The 26,062-nt window shown below is 43.2% G+C and overlaps 1 protein-coding gene across 1 annotated transcript in view; it reads right to left on the reverse strand.

The window, feature by feature from the left end:
• The window catches only part of DGKI (diacylglycerol kinase iota), a 455,866-nt gene extending 431,510 nt beyond the window's left edge, over positions 1 to 24,356 (reverse strand). Inside the window, 1 exon segment of the mRNA XM_026456362.1 lies at positions 23,956 to 24,356. Coding sequence (XP_026312147.1) covers positions 23,956 to 24,356 — 401 coding nt within the window.
• Between the last annotated feature and the right edge of the window lie 1,706 nt (positions 24,357 to 26,062).

Raw genomic sequence — 26,062 nt, forward strand, 5'->3', positions numbered from 1 at the left:
CAGAGGTTGCAGTGAGCCAAGATGGTGCCACTGCACTCCAGCCTGGGGGACAGAGCAAGACTCTGTCTAAAAAAAAAAAAAAAAAACAATAAAAAAGAGAAAATGGAACTATGGAGTTTCATTTAAAGCCCTGACGTTCTTTTTTACTTTTATTTTAAGTTCAGGGGTACATGGGCTGGTTTGTTACATAGGCGGTTTGTTGTACAGATTATTTTCTCACCCAGGTATTAACCCTAGCACCTGTTAGTTGTTTTTCCTGATCCTTTCCCTCCTTCCCACCACCACCCTCCAAAAGGCCCCAGTGTGTGTGGTTTCCCTCCATGTGTCCATGTGTTTTCATAATTTAGCTCCCAGTTATAAGTAAGAACAGGCAGTATTTCGTTTTCTGTTTCTGTGTTAGTTTGCTAAGGACAATGGCCTCCAGCTTCATCCACATGCCTGCAGAGGACATGATCTTATTCTTTTTTATGGCTGCATAGTAGTCCATGGTGTATATGCACCACATTTTCTTTATCCAGTCTATCACTTATAGGCATTTAGGTTGACTCCATGTCTTTGCTATTGTGAATAGTGCCTCAATGAACGTATGCATGCATGTGTCTTTATAACAGAATGATTTATATTCCTCTGAGTATATACCCAGTAACGGGATTGCTGGATTGAATGGTATTTCTGTCTTTAGGTCTTTGAGGAATTGCCACAGTCTTCCACAATAAAGCTCTGTAGTTCTAACTATGAGCTATGCCTTAAGTCTTACTTATACATTACTTTGGCTAAATAAATATTATATTTAAAAATGAAACCCAAAAGCTGGCCAACCCTCACATAACTGCACTTGCACATCTCCAAAACCATCTGTACCATTTAGAAACCTATGCTCCAGAGCTGGTGTGAAGAAATTTCATTCCCCTGAGAAGTTTGTAGGGTCTTCACATTATCCCATGGCAGATGGCATACATGTGATGAAGCATGGTAGTGGTGACAGCAATATCTTGTATGACTATAGGGCTATAAAATTTACAATGCGCACACATTATTCCATTCAGCACCAACAGCCATGCTGGGAACTAGGTATCATTAGCCTCATTTTTCAGATGAGGACACTGGGGCTCAGAGAGAACGAGACCTATCTGAGGATTAGCAAGTGACACGAAAAACGCCCATTTACACAGGCATGCACCCCCCCAACACACATACACACGCGCACACACACACACACACACTCAGTGGTAGGCAGTAGTATTTTCTAACATGGATGGACGGTGACACATTAACAAACTTGTTTTCTGAATTTGTTTATGTCCTTGTCAATCTAGGGCAATGAAAACTAAACCTTTTTGAATGAAGGCTATCAAGAAAGAAAATTGTGGGACACACTTTTTTTTTAATTTAAAATAAAACTGCCTTTATTAAGTAACAAGAAAAAAATATGAAGTTTTACATCTTTGAATTTAGTATTATTGACTAGAATTATGACATTGCTTAGTAGTCTTCAAATTATTAACAATGGATTTAGTTGAAAAATCAAGTTTTTAACTTCTTAATCATGAAATCAGTTTGCAGGTTGTATCTCCAAGTCAGGCAGGTCATGTGGGCCTGCGGGTCTAAGACCACTCTGGGTGGCCTTAAACCAAGACTCTAGTTCTTCCTGCCTGTTAATAATACTTTGATCTCAAAGTTGCTCTCTCTTCTATGTTTCTCTACTTTCCATTTATATGAGAAAAAAAGATGATTTCTCCAAAATGTAGAGGGTGAGCCAGCTCTCAGGCATTGCAATGCGTGTACATAATGCAGAGAATAAGCTGGCCATCGTCCTAATCCTTCTGGAACAGGCCTGAAAGCCAGCAGTCAGAATTGGTCACACTGACTTTCCTCCACAATGTTGCACTCCATTTACTGAAGATTATGTCTGAAAAGAGTGTGTGGTTTGCGGCTAAAAGCAAATCTTTCTTAGCTGCAAAATTATCTGTATTTCTATTAACTGGTCCAGCCAATCTCTATTCATGTAACAGTGTTAGACAGTAACACAGCCCTCTGACAGTGAACAATGTCTAAGCTGCTTGACTACTATTTTCTAATAAATTCAGAACACACATTTCTCCTATTAATTTGTTCAATGATTTCTAGGTATTGGAATCTGGGGGAAAAAACCCATCCACTTCATTTTTTTTTTAAGTCCAATGATGTGATTTGGTGGTGGGAGGGGGGCACAGGGGAGTTTATCCAAACAGTTTAGAGGGAAAGTGCCCAGCTCAGAGGCAAGCCACGTTCCAGAATTTTCTGTGTATTTACATGTATAGAACTTAGGACAATGTTATTTTGCTAAAGTATTAATGAATGGCATCAAATCTAAACACCATTACATTGCTTTATGTAAAAATGAGTTTCACGTTCAAACTCTAGTCTCATCTGAGACTAGAAACTCACCCTACTTCCTGTTGTTCCTACAGCATGAGAAGAGCCTGGTTCTCAGCCAACATGGCCCCTGCAGAGAGAACAGGGCTCCCCCTTCCTTCTTCATGTGCTAGAGGAGAAAGAAAAGTTCGTGTCTATACTAGAGTGTCTGAAGGCAGGGCAGGGTAGAGGTGTCACTTGCACAGAAATGATTTGCAGCTATAACAGCGACTCTGGCTGCAGGGTAACCAGCAATGGCTTCAGAGAAAACAAGGACCTCCCCACATTTGAGTACGGAGCGTCACTTATAGGCTCGAAAACCTCCAATGGCTCCCTATTAACTACAAAATCCAAATTATTCTGATAGCATTCAAAGTCCTCCATAATGAGCATTTAACTAACCTTCCCTGCCTTATCTTCCATTCTATCCTTATGCTCAACCCAAACTACTTCATCACCATTCACACTGCTGCACAAATATGTCATACATTTCTACCACTGTGTCCTTTCTCATACAATTCCTGCTGCCTGGAACACTTTCCATACTCTCCCTCCTTGTGTCCCTATCTCCTCCTATTGAAATCCCACCAACCCTTTAAAGTCAGTGCTCCAAGAAAACTTCTCCCAAACAGAGCTAACCTCTCCCACTTTTGTGTTCCTATCACCCAGATCCAGATACAATCATGTGCATCATGCTATGCCTGCTGCTTTACCTTTGTTCAAGCTGCTGATGTCTACAAAGCACAGAACAGATATAACTTCTAGTAAAGGTCATTTATGTGTGGAATTCTAAGTTAGTGGAACCTGTTAAAACCCTTCATTCCTTCAAATATTCAAATGATCTACTCTGAGAGCTTTTCAGGAGAGATTAGAAGCAAATGGACCGTGTCCTAAAAATCTGTTTCTTGTTTGCCATTTAGAACCCAGAGTATGTTTTCTCCATTGAATCAATGACATGAACAAGTCCTTTAATTCCTCTCTCCATCTGGTTATCTTCTCTTCCTACTTAGAGGCACATTTAGCCGTCACTGGCTGCAGATCCTCCACTCTCCATTCAGACATAAGTGCCCTCTCTCAGAGCTCCCCCATCCTGTCTGCTGACCGCCTGCTGTCTTTGTATTTATCACCCTGTAGACAGGTCAGTGTCTTGCTTCTCTCTATCACCAAGCCATAAATTCTTGATAACAGAGATTCTTATTTCTCTTTTATTTCTAGCACTTAGCATAGTATTTGGTACATAGTGGGCTATTTTTTTTTATTTCTTTCTCCAGTAAGCAACTTGAAACAACTTTAAGGTGAAAGTCATTTATTATTCAATTTTGTATTCCTCACCAAGGGCTTGAAGTAATGTTTTGCACATATAACAAATTAGTATTCCATATCTATTCTACAACATGGGTAAGTTTTTATCAAGAGGAATTCTCATGCTATAAAACAGGTGAGAAAACCCCAATGTTCTCCCAGTGGTGCTTTTTTTTAAAGTACTTTTTCACAGCTTTCAATGCCAAGACTTCAACGAAAGCATTCAGTGCGTGGAAGAGCCTCAGAGACCATTGAGATGCGTGTATTTCATTTCTCATCTTCTAAAGCTTCTCTCCTTTTTCATTTCTCATCATCCTCACAAATTATCTCACTCCCTTCAGCAGAGAATGCACATTACTTGAGTTATTTTTAGAACACCCTTGTGTGCAATATTGTCAGTTCAAAGCACCAGATAGAATCCACACAAACACAAACAGATTCTCCTGGGGCTTTTGCTCTGTCCTTGAAGCTCTTTTCACAGCTTCCTAAGGTCTGTCCCCTAGGAGCCAGGGGAGCCACAGTAAAAGTATAAGTCCATGCATTTACTTCTATGCCTCCCTAGTGAATTTACAATAAATATTTATTGAACATGATGGGAACTGATGTTAAGAATAATATAAGAGCATAAGAAACAATTTCTGTGACACAGACATAACTTGAAGCTACACGTCCACATTCCAAGTTAATATCCTTCATCTTGAATGATCCTCTTACCCAAATTTTAGGAATTAATTGCTGGAGAAGCAATAATGCTCTTCCCATAACCTTTATTCTACCTCCAAGTGCAGCTGCCACAAGATGAACTCTTTTAGATGGCAAAACAGCTAGGCCACCCAAAAGCCACAGAATACATTCTCTTACATCTAATGCTCAATACATCTGGCAAAGCAGAGAAAGATGCAGTTTGCAAAGGAAAGAGAAGACAAACTTTCTGTCTTTACCCTTATCCTCAGTCACCACTGTGGTGAGGAGAGGAACACAGGACAGGCAGGATGATGGGGAACACCAAAGAGGACTCTCCCTCCATTTCCTGTCTACAGTTCTCTCTTCTTCCTAGTTACACCCTGAAAGTATAACTTCTGGCCGGGCGTGGTGGCTCACGCCTGTGATCCCAGCACTTTGGGAGGCCAAGGCAGGCAGATCACGAGATCAGGAGATTGAGACCATCCTGGCTAACACAGTGAAACCCCATCTCTACCAAAAAATACAAAAAATTAGCCAGGCATGGTGGTGGGCACCTGTAGTCCCAGCCCTCCAGAGGCTGAGGCAGGAGAATGGCGTGAACCTGGGAGGCGGAGCTTGCAGTGAGCCAAGATCGTGCCACTGCACTCCAGTCTCCATCTCAACAAAAAAAGAAAAGAAAAGAAAAGAAAGTACAACTTCTTAACTTGGGGAACTTGACTTCGTAATTCAAGAACTTTTATCATTCAAGGTTATCATTCAAGGATGGCTGGCTTGAGGCTTCTGTAATTTTGATAAATTAGTATCTTGACACTAAGCCCACAACGCTGTGCTGTTTAATAGAACTTTCCACAATGATGAAAGTGTTCTCTATCTGTGCTGTCCAGCACGGCAACTACTAGCTACATATGGCCCTTAAGCACTCAATGTGCGATTAGTGTGAAGGAGGAACCGGATTTCAAATTTAGTTTACTTAATTAGTTTTGGTAGTCCCATGGGATTAGTGCCTACTGTATTGAATGGCACAGCCTTTGTACTTGAAATAGTAAAATGCTGTCCTCTGGATAAAATAAGGAATCTTCTTGGCCACGAAATATAATTTTAGCCGAAGTCCACAGGGATTTCTTTATTGGCTTTGTGTCAACTCACTGAAAGAAAGTTCGCCAAAACCTCTCAAATAACTTAAGCCAATTTTTGGAAGAGTTCGTCACAGGCATTTCTCCACTAGCAGCAGGGTCAAAAGGAGGACGATGCAGGCATAAGTCTGAAAAATAGAGATAATAGTAAATAGAACTTAAGAGAGAGCTTGCCCCTTCTTATTTAGGAAAAATGAAAGAAAGAGAGGGAAGGAAGGACAGATGGATGGACAGAGGAAGGGATGGATGTGGAACATTCTAGAAGGGCTTGGCATCTGAAAAAAGTAGGAAACAAGCCAAGTGAACATTTAGCCAAGTTAAAATGGCCATTCTTAAGTGAAATGGTGGCAACCTAAGCAAAACTTTGGAAATATTATCAGCAATTTGTTGAACTGGAAGTCTGGATATTCAACTTTTGGAATGAATTTCACAGCAGTTGGTCCACACCCATACTAATCCATATCCACAACCAACAGCCACAGCAAGCTAATGACATCCCCAAAGCTATACCTATGGTGTATAGGTGTATCCTGCACCAGGGAATCCAAAGGAGGAGCAGATGGGGACAGAAACCCAGCCTCAGTGCCCCCCACCACAGGAGAGGTCCTAACTGGAGCTGACTGTGCTCTGGAATGCAGGAGAACTTTAGTAATTCATGCATCTCAGATTTGTAACCTGTTTCTAATTTGAACAAAGGCACCATATGTGCTAATGGTGACCTTGGTTGAACCACATTTCTAGTTTAGTGCTCCATTTTTATGAAGAAATCCATGGATAACCCAGGATGCTGTCAAATTAGAAAGAGCCAGAAAAATGAAGTTTATTGAAAATCACTTTTGGATAAGGGATAGAATGAAAGTGGAGATCATTCAGTCTAAAGAAACAAGAGCTAAAGAGGCACGTAATATTTGACTTCAAATATTCGACCTGTTATACAGAAAAGGAAAGGGTGTTCTCCTGAATGTCCTCCAGAAGTACAATGTAATATTAAGTAGGTAAAAAAATTAAGGAGTGGGTTTTGGACTCAACATGAAGACAGCAGAATGTAATGGGAAAAAACAGGGCTTTGGGTGACTTAGAACTGAGTCTGAATCAAATTAACTGACTCCATCAATTAACAGCCCTTTGACTTAAAACAAATTATTTCCCCTCTGTGAGACACAGTTTTCTCATCTGTACAATAGTGATAACTACTCAGAGTTGTTGTGAGAATTAAACAAGAGAACGACAAGAAGGAGGCAACAAAGCGCCTAACACATACTAAGTATTCACTAAATGATAATATATTCATTTATCCTATAACAAAAACTCTCTAACAATTACAACTGACCAATGGTGTAACTATCCCCCTAATGTATCCAAGAGCTCTCTGGCACTGAGGACATTCACAAGCAGAGGCTGGTGGGCTATTCGCCAATGATATTTTATCAGTTAGACTTTTTTTTAAACCACCTCATTAACTTGAGCAAAAGGAATTTTATCAGGAAGATGTTGGATAGTTCACAACGAATAGAAAGACTGATGATCTATATTAGTCCGTTTTCATGCTGCTGATAAAGACATACCCAGGACTGGGAAGAAAAACAAGTTTAACGGACTAATAGTTCCACGTGGTTGGGGAAGTCTCACAATCATGGCAGAAGGCAAGGAGGAACTAGTCACATCTTACATGGATGGCAGCAGGCAAAGAGAGAGCTTGTGTAGGGAAACTCCCCCTTATAAAACCATCAGATCTTGTGAGACTTATTTACTATTATGAGAACAGCACAGGAAAGACCCGCCCCATAATTCAATTACCTCCCATTGGGCTCATTCCACAACATGTGGGAATTATGGGAGTACAATTCAAGATGAGACTGGGTGGGGACACAGAGCAAAACTATATCATTCCACTGCTGGCCCCTGCCAAATCTCACGTCCTCGCATTTCAAAACCAATTGTGCCTTCCCAAGAGTCCCCTCAAAGTCTGAACTCATTTCAGCATTAACTCAAAAGTCCACAGTCCAAAGTTTCATCTGAGACAAAGCAAGTCCCTTCTGCCTATGAGCCTGTAAAATCAAAAGTAAGCTAGTTACTTCCTAGGTACAATGGGGATAGAGACCTTGGGTAAATACAGCCATTCCAAATGGAAGAGACTGGCCAAAACAGAGGGGCAACAGGCCCCATGCAAGCCTGAAATTCAACAGGGCAGTCAAATCTTAAAGCTCCAGAATGATCACCTTTGACTTCTTGTCTCACATTTAGGTCACCCTGATACAAGAGATGGGTTCCCATGGTCTTGGGCAGCTCCACCCTTGTGGCTTCGCAGGGTATAGCCCCCCTCTGGGCTGCTTCCACAGGCTAGTACTGAGTGTCTGTGGCTTTTCCAGGTGCACGGTGCAAGCTGTTGGTGGAACTACCATTCTGGGATCTGGAGGACAGCAGCCCTCTTCTCACAGCTCCACTACGTGATGCTCCAGGAGGGACTCTGTGTGGGGGCCCCAACCTCACATTTCCCTTCTGCACTGCCCTAGCAGAGGTTCTCCATGAGAGCCCTGCCCCTGTAGTGAACTTCTGCCTGGGCATCCAGGTGTTTCCGTACATCCTCTGAAATCAAGGTGGAAGTTCCCAAACTTCAATTCTTGACTTCCACGTACCTGCAGGCTCAACACCATGTGGAAGTTTCCAAGGCTTAAGACTTGAACCCTCTGAAGCAATGGCTCGAGATATACCTTGGCCCTTTTTAGCCATGGCTGGAGTGGCTGGGACACAGGACACCAAGTCCATAGGCTGCACAAAGCAAGAGGTCCCTGGACTCAGCCCATGAAACCATTTTCACATGGCCTCTGGACCCGAGACGGGAAGGGCTGCCACAAAGACCTCTGACATGCCCTGAAGACATTTTCCCTATTGTCTTGGTGATTAACATTCAGCTCCTCATTACTTATGCAAATTTCTGCAGCCAACTTGAATAATGGGATTTTATTTCCCATTGCATTGTCAGGCTGCAAATTTTCTGAGCTTTTATGCTCAGCTTCCCTTATAAAACTGAATGCCTTTAACAGCATCCAAGTTACCTCTTGACTGTTTTGCTGCTTAGAAATTTCTTTTACCAGATACCATAAATCATCTCTCTCAAGTTCAAAGTTCCACAAATCTCTAGGGCAGGGGCAAAATGCCACCAGTCATTGCTAAAACATAGCAAGAGTCACCTTTGCTCCAGTTCCCAACAAGTTCCTCATCTCCATCTGAGACCACCTCAGCCTGGATCTTATTGTTCATATCACTATCAGCATTTTTGTCAAAGCCATTCAACAAGTCTCTAGGAAGTTCCAGACTTTCTCACATTTTTCTTTCTTCTCTGAGCAACCCAAACTGTTTCAACCTCTGCCTGTTGCCCAGTTCCAAAGTCGCTTCCACATTTTCAGGTATCTTTTCAGCAGCACCCCACTCCTGGTACCAATTTACTATATTAGCCTGTTTTCATACTGCTGATAAAGACATACCCGAGACTGGGCAATTTACAGAAGAAAGAGGTTTATTAGACTTACAGTTCCACATGACTGGGGAGGCCTCACAATCATGGCGGAAGGCAAGGAGGAACAAATCATGTCTTCCATGGATGGCAGCAGGCAACTTGTGCAGGGAAACTCCCCTGATAAAACCATCAGATCTCATGAGACTTATTCACTATCACAAGATCATCAGGGGAAAGATGCATCCTCATACTTCAATTTCCTCCCACTGGGTCCCTCCCACAACATGTGGAAATTATGGGAGTACAATTCAAGATGAGATCTGGGTTGGGACACAAAGCCAAACCATATCATGACCCATGCTTAGAATAAAGACAGGAACCAGAGCAGCAGGAATTGTCCTACCAGGGCACTGCCAGTGGATATGAACAAATTGGCAATCCCTTTGACAATACTTTAAGAGTCCAAGTCTAAGAGAGGCTGATTGTCCAAGCTCAAGTCATACACTTGCCCTAAGGTATTATCAGGGTGGTAAGAGGAAGCCCCCTACAACAGCTTCCAAAGACCTTATTGGTTACCATGGTGAAGAGCCAGGCACCTTGATGTACAGCCCCACAAGGCTACACACAAGAGGACAGAGGTCATTCCTAAAAGGAAAAACAGGGTTTTGGATGCATATAGGAATATAGTACAGAATAATGGTTAAGTGCACTAGATAGGGAGTTCTGGAATTCAAACCCTGGCTCCACCGTTGGCTGGTAGTGAGGCCCTGACATATTATTTCATTATCCTGTGCCTCAGTTTCCTTTTCTGTAAAGCTATGGATAGTAAAAGCATCTACCTTATAAAGTTGTGATAAGAATTAACTGAAACCATACATGTAAAGCACTTCACAGTTCCTGGCAAGTAAGATCTCATATTAATGTTGAAGGTATATTACCGAGCACCTCCCAGATATGCTTTTTCTGAAAGACACTTAGGATCTTGCACTTCTATGGGTTTCATATCAGGCCGGGAAGTCAACGTTTTAGCTCTCTCCTCCCCAGCCTTCCTTGTCTTGATTTCACCATCTGTATAATGGGTTCATATAACACAAGTGCTGTTTTGCTAAAGCTGTTTTGAGTCATTATAAAAGTGTATTATGAAACATATACGAGAGGCATTAATTGTTCGAGAGATGCTAAAACCAACCGTACTAATGAACTCATCACCACAGTGGGAATAACCATTCACCATTTGTGAATTCATCCATGTATTACTTCTTCTGAGTCTGACTTTTAGTTCCTGGAAGAAGTGCTGTGCCTTAAATGGGAGGGCAACTTACTGGAAATTAAAAACAAGCTTCCAAGTATCCCAGCTGCTCCCAGAAAAGGGCATTTTCTCTCAAATATCTTGAAGGGAATTGTGAGGAGCAGTATTATGCAGCACACTCTTAGAAAACAACAAAGTTTGCTCCCTTAACAACTCCCATGAAGCAGTTATCTGAAGAAAATACATTTGTATAGATACACATAAGTTTCACAATAATTTGGCAAATTACAACAGAGATGGCAGAAATGCCTTAAAAGGCAGGGCCAAGGGCTTCCAGGCTTCCAGGCTTCCACACACAGATCAATCTGCCTTCAAAATTAATAGTAGTATTTCAATCAGAAAAATATAGCACCTGACAGCTTTGTATGTTGACATCACCCCTTCACACACGTACCCATTGGGACACTAAGTATTATACATCCTCCTCTGCACTCAGATCCTTCTGATAAACTGAGCTCCATGAATTATGCTCGTCTTGCACCATATTTTCTTTTTATTATTATTATTACTACTTTTTTATTATTGAAACTGTTTTTCTTTTTTATTATACTTTAAGTTCTAGGGTACATGTGCACAATGTGCAGGTTTGTTACATATGTATACATGTGCCATGTTGGTGTGCTGCACCCATTAACTTATCATTTACATTAGGTATATCTCCTAATGCTATCCCTGCCCCCTTCCCCCATCCCACAGCAGGCCCCAGTGTGTGATGTTCCCCTTCCTGTGTCCAAGTGTTCTCATCGTTCAATTCCCACCTATGAGTGAGAAGATGTGGTGTTTGGTTTTCTGTTCTTGTGATAGTTTGCTGAGAATGATGGTTTCCAGCTGCATCCATGTCTCTACAAAGGACATGAACTCATCCTTTTTTATGACTGCATAGTATTCCATGGTGTATATGCGCCACATTTTCTTAATCCAGTCTGTCATTGATGGACATTTGGGTAGGTTCCAAGTCTTTGCTATTGTGAACAGTGTCATAATAAGCATACGTGTGCATGCACAGAGAAACTAAAAACTTTGAAAAAAGATTTGATGAATGGCTAACTAGAATAATGAATGCAGAGAAGTCCTTAAACGACCTATAGAGATGAAAACCATGACACAAGAACTACGTGACAAATGCACAAGCTTCAGTAACTGACTCGATCAACTGGAAGAAAGGGTATCAGTGATTGAAGATCAAATGAATGAAATGAAGTGAGAAGAGAAGTTCAGAGAAAAAGAGTAAAAAGAAATGAACAAAGCCTCCAAGAAATATGGGACTATGTGAAAAGACCAAATCTACCTCTGATTGGTGTACCTGAAAGTGACAGAGAGAATGGAACCAAGTTGGAAAACACACTCTGCAGGATATTATCCAGAAGAACTTCCCCAACCTAGCAAGGCAAGCCAACATTCAAATTCAGGAAATATAGAGAACGCCACAAAGATGCTCCTCGAAAAGAGCAACTCCAAGACACATAATTGTCAGATTTACCAAAGTGGAAATGAAGGAAAAAATATTAAGGGCAGCCAGAGAGAAAGGTCAGATTACCCACAAAGGGAAGCCCATCAGACTAACAGCAGATCTCTTGGCAGAAACTCTACAAGCCAGAAGAGAGTGGGGGCCAATATTCAACATTCTTAAAGAAAGAATTTCCAAACCAGATTTTCATATCCAGCCAAACTAAGTTTCATAAGTGAAGGAGAAATAAAATCCTTTACAGACAAGCAAATGCTGAGAGATTTTGTCATCACCAGGCCTGCCCTACAAGAGCCCCTGAAGGAAGCACTAAACATGGAAAGGAACAACCGGTACCAGCCACTGCAAAAACTAAAGATCAAAATGTAAAGATCATCGATGCTAGGAAGAAACTGCATCAACTAGCAAGCAAAATAACCAGCTAACATCATAATGACAGGATCAAGTCCACATATAACAATATTAACCTTAAATGTAAATGGGCTAAATGCTCCAATTAAAAGACACAGACTGGCAAATTGGATAGAGTCAAGACCCATCAGTTTGCTGTATTCAGGAGACCCATCTCACATGCAGAGAAACACATAGGCTCAAAATAAAGGGATGGAGGAAGATCTACCAAGCAAATGGAAAACAAAAAAAAGGCAGGGGTTGCAATCCTAGTCTCTGGTAAAACAGACTTGTACCATATTTTCTATCTTCATTTTGAAGAGCTTTCAGCTGCCAGCAAAAGCTCAATACAATGAAATCTTGGCACCATCCAACCCCTTGGCTGCAACAACAAAATTTTGTTCTATACCATATTATTTCAATACCCTTAGAATTCTAAATTACCCAGAGTATTTCATTGAGATGGTATCGGTGAATGTCAAACACAGCCTCAAAATGTACTTGTTTGTCAACAGTATTTTCTGGAGACTTCCAAATCCTTCAAACTGCGGGTAGCCTGAACCTGCTGCCCCTGTGAACTGCATGCGGCTCATGGAAGTCTGGTTATTAGGTGATCGGCTATATTGAATTTCCTCCATATGTTCAACAAATATGTTAAGGTGGCTATTTCTTCCCCTAAAAATCACTGAGCCACAGAAGCATATGCTTTCTGGAGGCCTGAAATGCAATTGCTATAAAAATGAAATACTATTCTTGGAATACCTGTGCCATTACTTGAACTGAATCTCCTTTACAATGAAATGGCTGCTGCTTAGCAACTAATGCAAAGAAAGAGCCTAACTCTATCTCTACCTGTTTTTTTTCTTTTTCTCTACTGGAGGAGTGTTAAACATATACCATCACACTTGCAGTTTCATGTTTTCATGTGTACAGGAAGGGTAATGACAATGCAATGAGGTCATCCTCGTTGTCGATGCGATATGGATTTAGAATGCCAGCTAGTGATTGATGCCAACTTTGTCCATTGTGATTAACCAGTGAGATTAATTCAAGTAAGTAAAATTAATGAGAGGGAAATGGTGCTTCTTTCCATAGATTCATGTGTGGAAACAGCATCCTGCAGTGAAAAGAGTATGAGACTTCAGATCCGAAAACCAGCCTGAACCTGGCAACGTCCCTTATGGCACGTGGCCTTGGGAAAGTCGCTTAGCTACTGTGACTGTTTCCTTAAATGTACAATGGCTAAGAAAACAATATGGGGTTGCCTAAGATTGTTTTATGAGTAAAGTTAGATTAACTATGTGAAAGGAGTTTATAAATGGTAAGCCGTGAAAGCACCGCACACATTTTTATTATTATTAAGTGCCTAAATTTAGTCAGTATAACAGTTTAAGAAATCTCCAGAAATTTGTCTTTAAAAAAATCCCTTAGACTTTGTTATAAGTAATTCCACGCTGGCTCATAGAAAGCTTCTGTTTTAATCTTTAAATAGCTTGGGCATTTATTTTTGAAGTAGAGGTTTATTTTCCTAAGAAATTCTGAAAGTTTTCTTCAAACGAGAAAGAATGACTCAGGTTTTCAAAATGTTCCTTTGGAACTTTCTAGGTGTCTCTAATTGCACTCATGAACATACTTACGAATTCTGAAGGATGTTGTTATGGAAAAACTCATATTGCAAAGACTTGCAGCTCAAACAGGTCCTCGAGCTAAAGGTAAAAGACCAGACTCTTCTAAGAATATCTTTTGTAAAAATCAAATGGGGCTGACTACACCATTTCAGACATGTCAAGTGCACATAAGTTAAACCAAGCTTCTTCACTGGACCCCAACCCATGGTACCATCACCTCCCTTCAAGTTCCACTAGGATTACAACAAATCACAAGGTCTCGTACTGAAGGTAGAATTTAAAAGGAGCAATACCAGTCTATAATCCCTGCAATCATTTCTTGGCCCCAGGAAACTGGATTTATTCCCCCGTCTCGTGCAATGGAAAATTCATATAGTTTTTACAAAAAACACCATGGAAAGCTCAATCTTGGCCTCCCTACAACTGACAGTAGCACATGATTATTCACAGAGCTAAGTTTTATGCTTAGACGTAAAAAGAATGTTCATCCACTCGGTCAATCAACCTTTGTCAAGGCCTTTCTCTATGTCCTGTGTGAGGTCTGGCTGGGTCCATGAAGATGAAACACATGGGTCTCTCTCCTCAAGAGAGTTTGATCTAATAAACCACTAGATTGTGAAAATATGGCTATTTGCACACAGAGAGAGTAATGGGAAAGGGTGAAAACAGGACAAGAAAAGCTGCAATCGGGAAGTAATAGGCAATATGCAAATAGGGGCACAGATCTTAACTCTGCCACTTAACTGGCTATGTGACTTGCAGGCAAGTTACTTAAACGCTAAGCCTCAATGTCCTTCTCTGTAAAATGGAAATGATAATAGTCCCTACTTAATTGAGGGTTCAATGAAATCCCGAACGTAAAATATTTAGCAACTCTTGATATAGTGTAAGCGTTTGGCAAAATCAGTAACTTACAATGACTAATATTCATAGGTAGGGAGGTAAGTTAATCATTGCAGTCAGTATTCGAACCAAGAAAAGCTTTTTCCTTCTCTGAGCTGCACTTACAAAAAGCTTGGAAGTGCGCGGATGACCTTTGCTGCCTCTGGGAATGGCCTTCAGAGGCCACTGGGAAGCACAAGAGGAGTGATGTCTGTGGCTTCCTGGGATATTGTGAGAAAAAGGCAGGGTGGGCTGGTGTTTATGTCCTCCCAAAAGTCACGTGTTGAAATTCTCACTCCCAGTGTGACGGTTCTAGAAGGTGGGGCCGCTGGGGGTGATTCAGTCACGAGGGTGGGGTGCTAATCAATGGGATGAGTGCCCCTCTAAAAAGAGGCCCCCAGGAGCCTCACTACCTCCACCCTGTGAGGACACCATGAGAAGAGATCTGTCTGCAGCCCCAAAGAGGGCCCTCCCCAGAACCTGACCATGTTGGTGCCCTGATCTCAGACTTCCAGCCTCCGGAACGATGAGAAAGAAATGTCTGTTGTTTAGAAGTTGCCCAGTCTATGGGACTCTGTTACAGCAGCCCAAGCTGATGAAGACGGCCATGAAAGCCAAGCAGTCCCGAGGCTGTGCGCTGTCAGGGAAGCCCATCCTTGGCAGCTTCCTGTGTAACTTCAGATGCTGAGGACGGTGCTTCAATTACAGAGGAAAAGAAACATGCCACACCTTAGTCTTTGCATTGAGGGGGGGCCAATTTAAAAGGGAGAAACTTTTTTTTTTTTTTGAGATGGGGTCTCACTCTGCTGCCAGGCTGGAGTGCAGTGGCTTGATCTCAGCTCGCTGCAACCTCCGCCTCCCAGGTTCAAGCGATTCCCCTGCCTCAGTCTCCTGAGTAGCTGGGACTACAAGCATGTGCCACCACATCCGGCTAATTTTTTTTGTATTTTAGTAAAGACGAGGTTTCACCACGTTGGCCAGGATAGTCTCGATCCCTGACCTTGTGATCCGCCCGCCTCAGCCTCCCAAAGTGCTGGGATTACAGGCTCTTCCTTCAAAACTCTTAAAGAGAATGCTTTCAGTCTGAAAGAGATTGTCTCAAACTCTGACACATCCATTAGGACAATGATGAGATCTCAGGCCTTTCAGCCTGAGGAATGTTCCAGAAGTTTGTCTCTAAATGATACATGGAACCCTTTCCGACCGCTTCCACATAAGCTTATGTAAAGCTCTTTTTATCTTTCAACAAATTGCTTTCAAGTTTTTTTTTAAAAAGCAAAAATGCGTTTTTCCCTACAAGCCTGACATCTTTCTCATGTACAAAGGAATGACACATTTTAAAAATGTACTTTGGTCCTTTCAAGGAATCTATTTTCCGGCTATTTCCTGAAAGACTACATGATACACAAAAGCAGTCCAACTGTCTTATCTTTGCCTTTTTTAAGGAAAACAAAAATGAATTCACCTCCTTAACATTTATTTCACAGTCCTGAGCAGTTTTACTTGTCTAACAAATATTTAATAACCATCTACATCTTTTAAAATATATTCTGCTATTTGGCCTGGTTGAAATAACTGATGGAACATCCCAGAAGGCTGCGCCTTCCATTTCTGAAATAATCCAGGGCAGGTAGCATCTGCAAAGCTTCTTTCTGTGATTGCCAGGGCATGCCAGCCGGTCATTGTCTGCATGTACAAAGCAGACACCATCAAGACAGGCCAGAAGAGAAATAACCTCTGTCCTGGAATCACAGGGGACAACTCTGTTTCTAGTACCTTGGTCTTTATCAGCTTATCCATTTCTGACACTGCAAAGCTCTGAGACCCCTCTCACCTAACCCTCCACGTCTGGCTTCCTGCTCTCAGATGACCAGCTGGGAGTTCTGGTTGCTGCTACCTGATTCCTCTGCACGCTGACTGTGCCTGTCTCCTCCGACCTCTGCCTTCTGTCCGCTCCAATTTCCAAAGCGCTAAGAAGCAGCTTTCTCCTTTTCACATCCCCGGTAACAATGAACTGTGTTTTAATAAGTTACTAAATAAAAATTACATATTCTATATCTTAAAGAATTCCAAAACCTGTCAGTTAAATTTCTTAAGTCTATGTCTCTCTCATTTTCATATTACCTGAATAATTTTATCACCAGCTGCTGACATTTAACTGATGTTCTGTATTTTGAAGAAAAATACACAAATCTGTTCCTTAACTGGACTTAAGTATAGATAATACCACCTTAACAAACACACATATAGCATGTACTTTGTGACTCATTTAAATGTCAGATAATTCTACAGGATGAGTACCACTATCATTACCACTTTGTAGATGGGGAAATTAAGGCACAGAGAGCTTAAGTAACTTGTGCAGGCACACAGCAGGCAGAGGTGGAGCTTTAGACCCACGTGGCAGGGCTCTTCACCACTACTATCCTCTACCTCTCAAGTAATTGAAAGGTAAGAACAATGAAATTTAATTGTCGTTTAAATATTACTGTTTTGAATGTTGTTCCCAACATCTAACAAAAGCCAGGCTATAAATATTACAGCTTAAACCAGAATTGGTTCTTTTATCAGAACATTATTTATGAGTCTGGAAAACTAAAGGCAAATTTCCATTTCAGCAAAACTCAGGTTGGATGCAAGAATGACAGAAGCCCCTGTTAGAAAGCTGTTGCCTTTAAAAAAAAAAAAAAAAAAAAAAAAAAAATGCTGTTTGCTTTATTTCAAAGGCTCACAAAACTCAGGGCTGGAAGGAAAGAACATTAACATTCATATGCAAAGACCTTTCTTCCCACCTCTACCCCATCACAGCCCCCTCCTTCAGCTAATAGGCACACACAAGATGATTAAATTTTCTCTAAAGTAACCCAAGCAGTGCTCATACCGCCTCTCCGTAAACACTATGGGAGTCAGGACATTCGTGAGCCATTCTTCAAGTGCTCTGTATGGTACATGTATAAAAAGTAGCTGGTGATTTTCCAAAGATTTTATTAAGTGGGTTAAAAACAAAGCAAAAGCTTAGAGTCACTAAGCAGACGAATGCACTCTTCCTAAAATAACTTCTTCACCAAAGTCAATCAGATGAGTTGGAAGGAAAGAGGGAGTGAAGTAATGTAGAACAGAGGTGGCTGGAGTGACCTGCAGCTGGCTGGACAATGGTCAGGACTCCAGGAATGCTGGGTAGCCCTTTTCTGCATTTTTACGTTTTAATCACGTGAATCTGTTGAAGGAAAAGTCAACAGAAATTTACCTGAGGAGAAAATCAATGCTGCCCCTTGGAAAGGGATGAGACAGACAGAAAGAGAACCGGAGAGCTAATTAGTGCTACTCAGAAGGCAAATTAAGGCCTTTTCTTTGACAAGCTGCAAATAGCTGGTTAAGTAAGAGTTTCTGCCACCCCTCTCCAGCCTCCAACAGCTGGCTAAATGGCTGATGCAGGTACGCAAACAGGAAGCTGTAAACAGAAAGACAGTCCTGAGCTGCTGGACTAAGTGTAAATAAGAAAAAGGCAGAGGTTTCTTTGTAGAAAAGAAACTCACAATTGAGATGAACCAAGAATGAATAACAGTAATAATTTATTTTAAAATGCCAATGAAATGTCTTTATTCAATAAATACTTATCCAACACCTACTGAGCAAGAAAAATCCGAGTCATCGATTCAAATGATCAGGTGCAAGTTCTGTCTTCAAAGGAGCTAACAACTTAGTTTGGGGAATGGTAATAAGTACACAAGTTAATTCTGTGCAGGGCACTATGCCATGTCCTTTAAATAAAGTAACTCATTTAATCTTCCTAACAAACCTGTAAGTTAGGTATTACTATTATCTCATTTTAGAAATACATTGGCTGAGCCTCAAAGGAGTTACATAGCTTGTCTGAGATTAGCAGAAAGATGCCAAGTTCAAACCCTAGTCTAAGTCCCAGACCAGAAAATGATACTTCAGTCCTAACAAAGCTATTTGAAAGTGCCATGTGAGGACAGGGGAAGACCAGCCACCTATCACCCCAAGTGGATGCTTTTGAGCTCATACCAATCGAGGAATTTTCCTGGTGAACAAGCCAGCAATGAGTTGTGGAAGCATTATGGGCAGACTTAGCTTGGTATTTTTATTTCTCCAATTATCTGCATTGTTTGTTGTGCCTTGAAATAGGTTTCAATCAGTTCCAACAATTAGAATTAGCCCATTTTTATAGCCATTTTGAGCAAATTAAATTTTAATGAAAAAAAGGTTTATGGCTTAGATTTCATTTTACTTCTGACCTTTCTTTCAAAGTTATCCACTGTAAGAAAAGCTCACATGCCATCATTTATTTGCAGTAACTACTGTCCCAAAACTACAGTTACAGGGCCTCAGGAAAAACAATTGGTCTCCAGAAGATCAGTGTTACCAATGCATACCCATGGAAGAAAGCAAATGTCACAGCCCAACGTGGAGGCAACAATCTTCCAGATGCTTCTGGTCTCACTTCTGGTCTCAGCTTCAAGGAAAACTTGGGGTTGTGGAGGGAACACGTTCTCAGATCCCAGGCCAGACGAACATACAGGGCGTAGATAACCTGGGCTCTCACTGGGAACCCTCGTTTACTCAGATTAGAAAGTGCAGTTTTGGAAAGAGCTAGCTCTAGTCTAATTTAACTTGGCCCCATGAGGCAATGCTGTTGTTTGTTGCCACAGCAGAACTGAACACCAGCAAAGACCTCTCTTCAACTTCCCTATCCCCGGATTCCACAGGACCCAATGGTGTCAGTCTCCCAGGTAAAAATCAAGCCTGTAAAAGATCACTTAGAGCAGAATAAGTACTCTGGACAGTGGTTGAATTGAAATCTTCCCCAGTATGTATCCTAACTGAGGAAGCAACAGTCAGTACGTAAGTAATTACTGAGAAAGGAATTAAATTAGAACCAAGATTTTAATCTGATCCTAAAGTCTTTAAAAATCTAACAGATGTGCAAAGCACAGATAAAAACAAAATAAAATGGATTTACAAAAGAGGACGCTACATGCTGATATTCAGGAGAAGAAAAGTTCCCCTGTACGCTATTGATTACAAAGCAAGGAAGAACAATATCCATTTTATCCCACGTGGCTTCCAACTCCTCAGATATCTTTCTTGTAATAACATAACCTTACTTTGTGGGACAAAACACAAAACAAAAATACTACATTCTAATCATCAACCTATAAAGAATAATAGATCATTTTTTTCCATGGTTGCCCAAACTAAGGCATTTAATACTCCTTGCTCCTATTTCTATCTCATACCAAAAACTTCCTTTAAGAGAGGTTTAGTATTACCAGCATGGCTTACGAGTAGAGAAACTAAATCACAGGCATCAACGTCTCATAAGTAATGGTCTACCCAGACCTACTGACAAGCAAAATTGTACTTCATCCCTCATTCTGGGCTGCCCAAAGAGGTACCGATGGGCCAGCTCTTCACTGGACCTAGGTTCACCTACACAACCCTGTGTAAATTTTGTTAAAGGCATATAAACCTCTAACATGAATATCTTCATAGCAGGTGCATGGAGGTGGTTTTGTTCTCAGAAGAAAAACCAATATATTTGCAACCATGAATTTATATTCATTTATATTTCTGAGATAGTAGAAGAGTTCCCTAAAATTATATAGGCAAAAGACCACAATCCAAAAAAGGTATGCAATAATATATTATAATAATAATAATAATATAATAATAATAGATAATGACCTGTCATGTATTAGGGATGAGGGGGAAGATAACTCACACTGCACACATGCATGCATACACATATGCATACATGGTGAGAGAGTTCAAACCTAAAATAAATGTTTAGGGAAGCAGCGTGATGCGGTCTAAAGAGAAAGTCCTTTGGAGTCATCTGTGTTTAAATTCTGCCTCCTGCTCAAGCTCTATGCCTCAAGTTCATTTTCAATAAAATGGAAATAGTCATAATCACATCATAGGACTGTCATGAAGATTAATTAAGACACAATATACAACAAGGCTTAGCCCAGTGCCTGTTGCATAGAAGACAATAAACTTCAGCTACCTTCTCCTTCCCCTCCCTTATGTGTTTCTGAAGGCTTTTTATTTTACTGACTTAAATGGGAATTCTTACAGCAGTTTAAAAAAAAACAGTTCCTACACATTATATAGTCATTTACACATATGTATCTGTTGCAGCACCATAATTTGCAAAGAAATACGAAGTAGTAATTTTAAAAGAAAAGTACCAGCTCACTCGCACTGCCTTTTCAAACCTTCAGCTTTACAGTCGACAGAGACTATTTGCTCTAGGGGTGCAGATTCTGAAATAAAGGAAAAAATTCTCATGGGAAAAATGGTTCTCAAAAAAAGCCAACAAAGAAAAGATAATGAGGGGAAATCTAGGAGTATAGAAAGGAGTTTATTTTACTTAACAAAGTAAAAGTCAAGCAAAATGAATAATCTGCCTCCAGAAATGGTTATTTAAAGGCTTTTTGTAAAGGGCTCTGGTTCCTAAAAAGACAGGAGTCACTGCATATGCCCACCCACTCCTCATTTATTTTTAAACCCTAGCTTATATGTTCCTTAGCAACAGAAGGAGCAGATGAGACCCCCCTACACACACACACACACACACACACACACACACACACCCTCTCTCCCAAAGCCCCCTTCTTTTTGCCTGTCAAGTTTCATTCCAAAAATATCCATGTTCTTCAAAAGATATTTTTTGCCTACCTGCAGATCTCCACTCCTCCACCTCAAATGATCCCCCTTACACAAGCAGCCATGCTCCAAACCCTAACTGAGCCCTTTCACTCAGACTCCATTCTGTGTGTCTTCCTGCCTTCTCTCCATAAGCTCCCACCAGACACCGTCCTCAGGTGCCCCCAGAAGGGAGGTGGTGCGGTCCTCACTGAGGAGCCCACCCTCAGCTCCTGACAAAGCTGCTCATTTTTTACACACCCTTTGTCCATCCCACAGTAAAACAGCCAGCCCAGCTGCAGGAGTCCAGCACCAATGGCCGCCATGATGAGTGGGCAGGCCACTCACCATGAATCCAAAACAAATAAGTAACAGTAATCAAAATGGACACATTTTCCCGTTACCCAGGGACAAATATGCTCCAGATGGAAGCATCTCCTTTTCACCATCTTTTCCTCTGACTTTGAGACTGACTGGCCTGCTTTGGCTGGGGAGGGTTTATGAGTTCAAAGATCAATTGTTTAGTCTTGGGAGCAAAATAGGGTGCCGTTCCCCAGATATTAGTCTGCATAAACATCGCCTGAGGAGCCTGTTAAGAATTCCCACCCACAGACAGTTTGATTCCGTAAGTCTAGGGTGGTAAGCACTTTTAACCAGCCACCTGAGGTGACACTGATGCAGGAATTGGAGACTGTAAAGCTTTATTTAAAAGGAAATGATGTTCACGAAGTAGAATCCACCTCTATGTATGGATTGTAAAGCAGACGCAATGTTATTATTCTTCTATAGAAACATGCTGCATCTGTGTCCATGTCTATGCTTGTGTGTGTACGCACTTACATATGCATGTGTGAGCACGCAATACAGGAAGCCAAAACCCCTCACAACATACATTTTGAAAAAGGAGGCTCAGAGGATGACCCCTGCCAAGAGACAAGCTGAAATGATTTCCCTTGCAAACTCTGGCTTTGTATTGCTACCCAATGAGGACTCTGATGAATACCAATGAGCCAGGAGCAGCCCACACTGTGCTTCACGTAATCACCACCCCCTTCCGACTCCCTCCTCCTAAATTAGGCTGAATGTAGTCCCTGTTCCCCTAAGGGCCAGACAAGCCATCATAACTAGGAAGTAGAACTGCCAGTGTCCTAGCATACATCCCTAGAGCTACCCCCTCCCCATCATCTGTCTATTTTTAGAAACCAAAGTATAAAAAGAAAGATCAATTTGGACCTGATCTGTGTGAGTAACTAAGAGAACAACTCAGGTGGGGAACTCCCTCAGCGCACAGTGAACAAAATGCATGCGAGGAACGCAGAAGCAACAACCTCACCAGGAAGGCGTTTTAGGAGTCATCAGAAGTCAACACTTAGACACAGAGCACATGCCCTAGTGACTGTGGCCTCCAGGCCAGGCGATGTCTGTGGGGATCCCAATGATTCACACACCTGCCCCCATAAATAAAACACACCCTCTCAAACCCACACACCTCTGTCATCTGCGTTTGCTTACATAACAGCACATGGTGTGACAGGCTTAATACTTTATATGGTTTTTGGGAAGAGAACACAAACTCAGAATGAGTAGGATCACAAGAATGTTTTCAGTGACCCCTTTTCCAGAAACCCTCTGAGCTCCAGCAAGTGTACATCTTTGTAAACCTGTGCTTGCATATCACCTCGACCTTTAACATCAACAAGCAGTAGGGTTAGTGTCAACAACTCTCGAGACCTGTCAATATCTTTATTCTTGCCTGCAGAGGGGAGGTGGGAGAGAGACCTTAATAAATCCTAATTCCTCGTTGTTGGATTCGAATACAATGTGGGGTTATCTTGTATCCTAATTTAGAGGCCATTGATCCCACACTGTCCTTGTGTAAAGGGCTCCCACACTCATCCTTAGGTGCAAATATGGTCCCCACTCTCACCTTCACCCCTAGCTTGCCAGCGGGCTCTCCACACTCTCCTCCAGCCAGGAGAGAAGCAAGGAGCACGCAGGCATGGAACCCCCATAACCAGTGGCGCATCTACAGACATAAACCCACTCTTCCTTCATGAGGGATTTCGAGGCAGGTCCAACTTCCATAAGGATTTCTCTTCAGTATAGTGCTATTCCTTTCTGCCTGTCGGAGTGATCTCAGCTATCAAGTTAGTGCCAAAGGTTCATCCAGCGAAATCTGGAAGGTGGGGGAAGGGTGGTTGAAGATGACACCTGCTTAGGGGCAACTTTGACGACTTCTCTTAAGAAAACTAAGCATCATTGAGTCTGCAACCCTTTCTCTCTCTTTTCTCTCTCTCTCTCTCTCTCTGTGTGTGTGTGAGAGAGAGAGAGAGAGAGAGAAAAGAGAGAGAAATACACACGCGCGCGCGCGCACACACACACACACACATTTCTGTTGTTCTGACCTTAGGGACCCAGCGCTTCTCTCCTGCCACAGGGCAAAGCCGGCGTTGCTTCCCTCCAGCCTGGAATGATAGGATGGGGAGAGGACAGACATCCCCGGGAGGAGAGGGGAAAAGGGGGAAAGAGAAGCTTGGAAACAGAGAGGTGCCCAACTCCGCGGAAGCGCCCCTTGCTGGGGGAAGAGTGAGTCTCCCGCCGCGGCGCACCTGTCTCGGCTGCCGGCTCCCCGCGCCTACCTGTACGAGACCTGCTTCCGGAAAGTTAAGTTCCTCAGCTTCTCCTCCAGCGCCTCGTCCTTCTCCTTCTGGCCGGCGGCCGTGGGCTCGTCCAGGGCAGCGGCCCCCACCGCCGCGGCTGCCCCTGCGCCCAGCGGATCCGCGCCGCCCTCGGCGCCCAGGCAGCAGCTCCCGGCGCCGCTTCCGCTGCTGCTGCTGCCGCCCGTCGCCCCCTTCTCCTCTCCCGCCGAGGAGCTGGGGTTCATGGCGCCCACTCCGGCGGCCGCGGAGGGAGCGCAGGCGGCCCCGCTGCAGAGGCCGGGCGGGCTGGAGGCGCTGGCGGCGGCGGCTGCAAGAGCGCGGGCAGGTCCGCGCGCCGCTGGCAGGGGCAGCAAATGGCAGCCCCTTCCCGCAGCATCCATCCGCGGCTGCACCGCACCGGGGCATTGTGGGAAACTCCGCTCACTCCCCCGCCCCGGCCAATCAGAGGCCGCCGCTCCCCGCCTCCCGCGCCCTCCCGCGCCGGCCCGCGCCCTCCAGCCCCGCTGGCCCCTTCCTAAATCCCGAGCGAAATCCCGAGCTGAACCTGAACTCTGCACAGAGGCTCAGGGGGAGAGAGAGGAGGAGAGGCTGAGCCCCCGGGCTGGGGAAGCCAGGGCAAGGACAGCGAGCATCAGGCAGGAGAGGGTCCGGGGAACTCGAGTGGCCGCGCCCTGTGTCCTGCACAGCGAGGCTAGGACCAGGACTGGCTGGCGCCCACCTTGGTCCTGAGCCCGGCTGCCGACGCTGGGCCAGCACCCTCTCCACCGCCGCCCTCCAGTGAGCAGAGCTGGGGCCAGGCAGCAGCCCCCGGGCGCGGGAAGGTAGCGGGAGCTGCCTTTAGAGGAGGGAGGAGGTAGCAGGAGCGCCGCCGGTGGGAACCTTGGAGCGAATTCGTCGGCGGGTGCCAAGTCGAAGCGCCGACCTCCGGTCTCAGGACTGGGGCCGGGACCCCTGCGTCCCGGAACCGCGTCTCCGCCTTGCTCCTCGCCCGGCGCCTTCCGTACGCGCAGCAGAAGCTCGCTAAACAGCGGTTAATTCGGTGGGATCGGATCACAGGGCCCTCGGTGAAGCAGAAAGGCTGAAGAAATCCAGGAGGCAGAAGTCCTGAGGAACCGAGCGCCTGGCGCCGCTGCGGTGTTCCGATAAGGAGAAGAGGCATCCCAGAAGGGGCTTCAAACCACTTAGGACCGACTGCTGAAACGAATCCAAGCCTGTGGTGTCTGCAGAATTTAACTGTCCGCCTCAACCCCAGTTTTTGTTTCTAAGATTATCGAAAACTGTGCGGTTTGAGTGATGTGCTACACAGTGTTTAAAACAGATTGTTTCCCAAATTAGGGGTTTCCACACAAGAAATCGCTGCTGTCGGCAAACACAGGAACGATCTACGGTTAAGACAAGGTGGTGGTCATAACCAAACTATAAACCTACACGTATGTGGTGGTAAGAGAACCAGACCAGTGAACAGTTTCAGGTTGGCGTGGTGTGCCCGTGAGCAAAGAAGTTTAAGACTGGCAAAAATCTAAATTGCTTTCTTTCCCTTTATTTTCTCATTGCTAAAATTAGGAAAATGAACAGATACACGTCAAACCTCTTCTAACACCCATGTTCTGTAATTCTCCTTGTATGTACCCTATAGTAAGATAAAGGTAAAGACATTTCCGTGTGCAACGAGGAAAAGTAATAAAAATTAAAAACAGCTAACAAGTATGAAGCCCTCCTTTTTATACGATAAGTGCTGTATAAGCACTTCCCTCATCCACCTCTACGTTTTCACAGCACCTCTCAAGGGTTTGGACACGTGCGAGTACAAACTGGCAAAGCCAGGAGTCAAGCCAGGTTGCTCAGTGGTCTTTGTGCTTCACCCCGGTTTAGTGCACCTGTCTTCGGAAGAGATGTCGTGTATTAGGTGCTTCAACAGCAAGATCCATGAATATCTAACACATCCCTAAAAATTCAAGCAAATGTCATCTGAACCCAATTACTGTGACAGCCCCCTCACTACTCCCACTTACTTTCAGCCGTATCTTCCCCAATCCAATCTCAAGTGTGAGCCCCAAGATACTTCTGCTTTTTCACGCCTCCACTT

This window comes from Piliocolobus tephrosceles, chromosome 8 (assembly GCF_002776525.5).
Source record: "Piliocolobus tephrosceles isolate RC106 chromosome 8, ASM277652v3, whole genome shotgun sequence".
NCBI classification, from domain to species: domain Eukaryota; kingdom Metazoa; phylum Chordata; class Mammalia; order Primates; family Cercopithecidae; genus Piliocolobus; species Piliocolobus tephrosceles.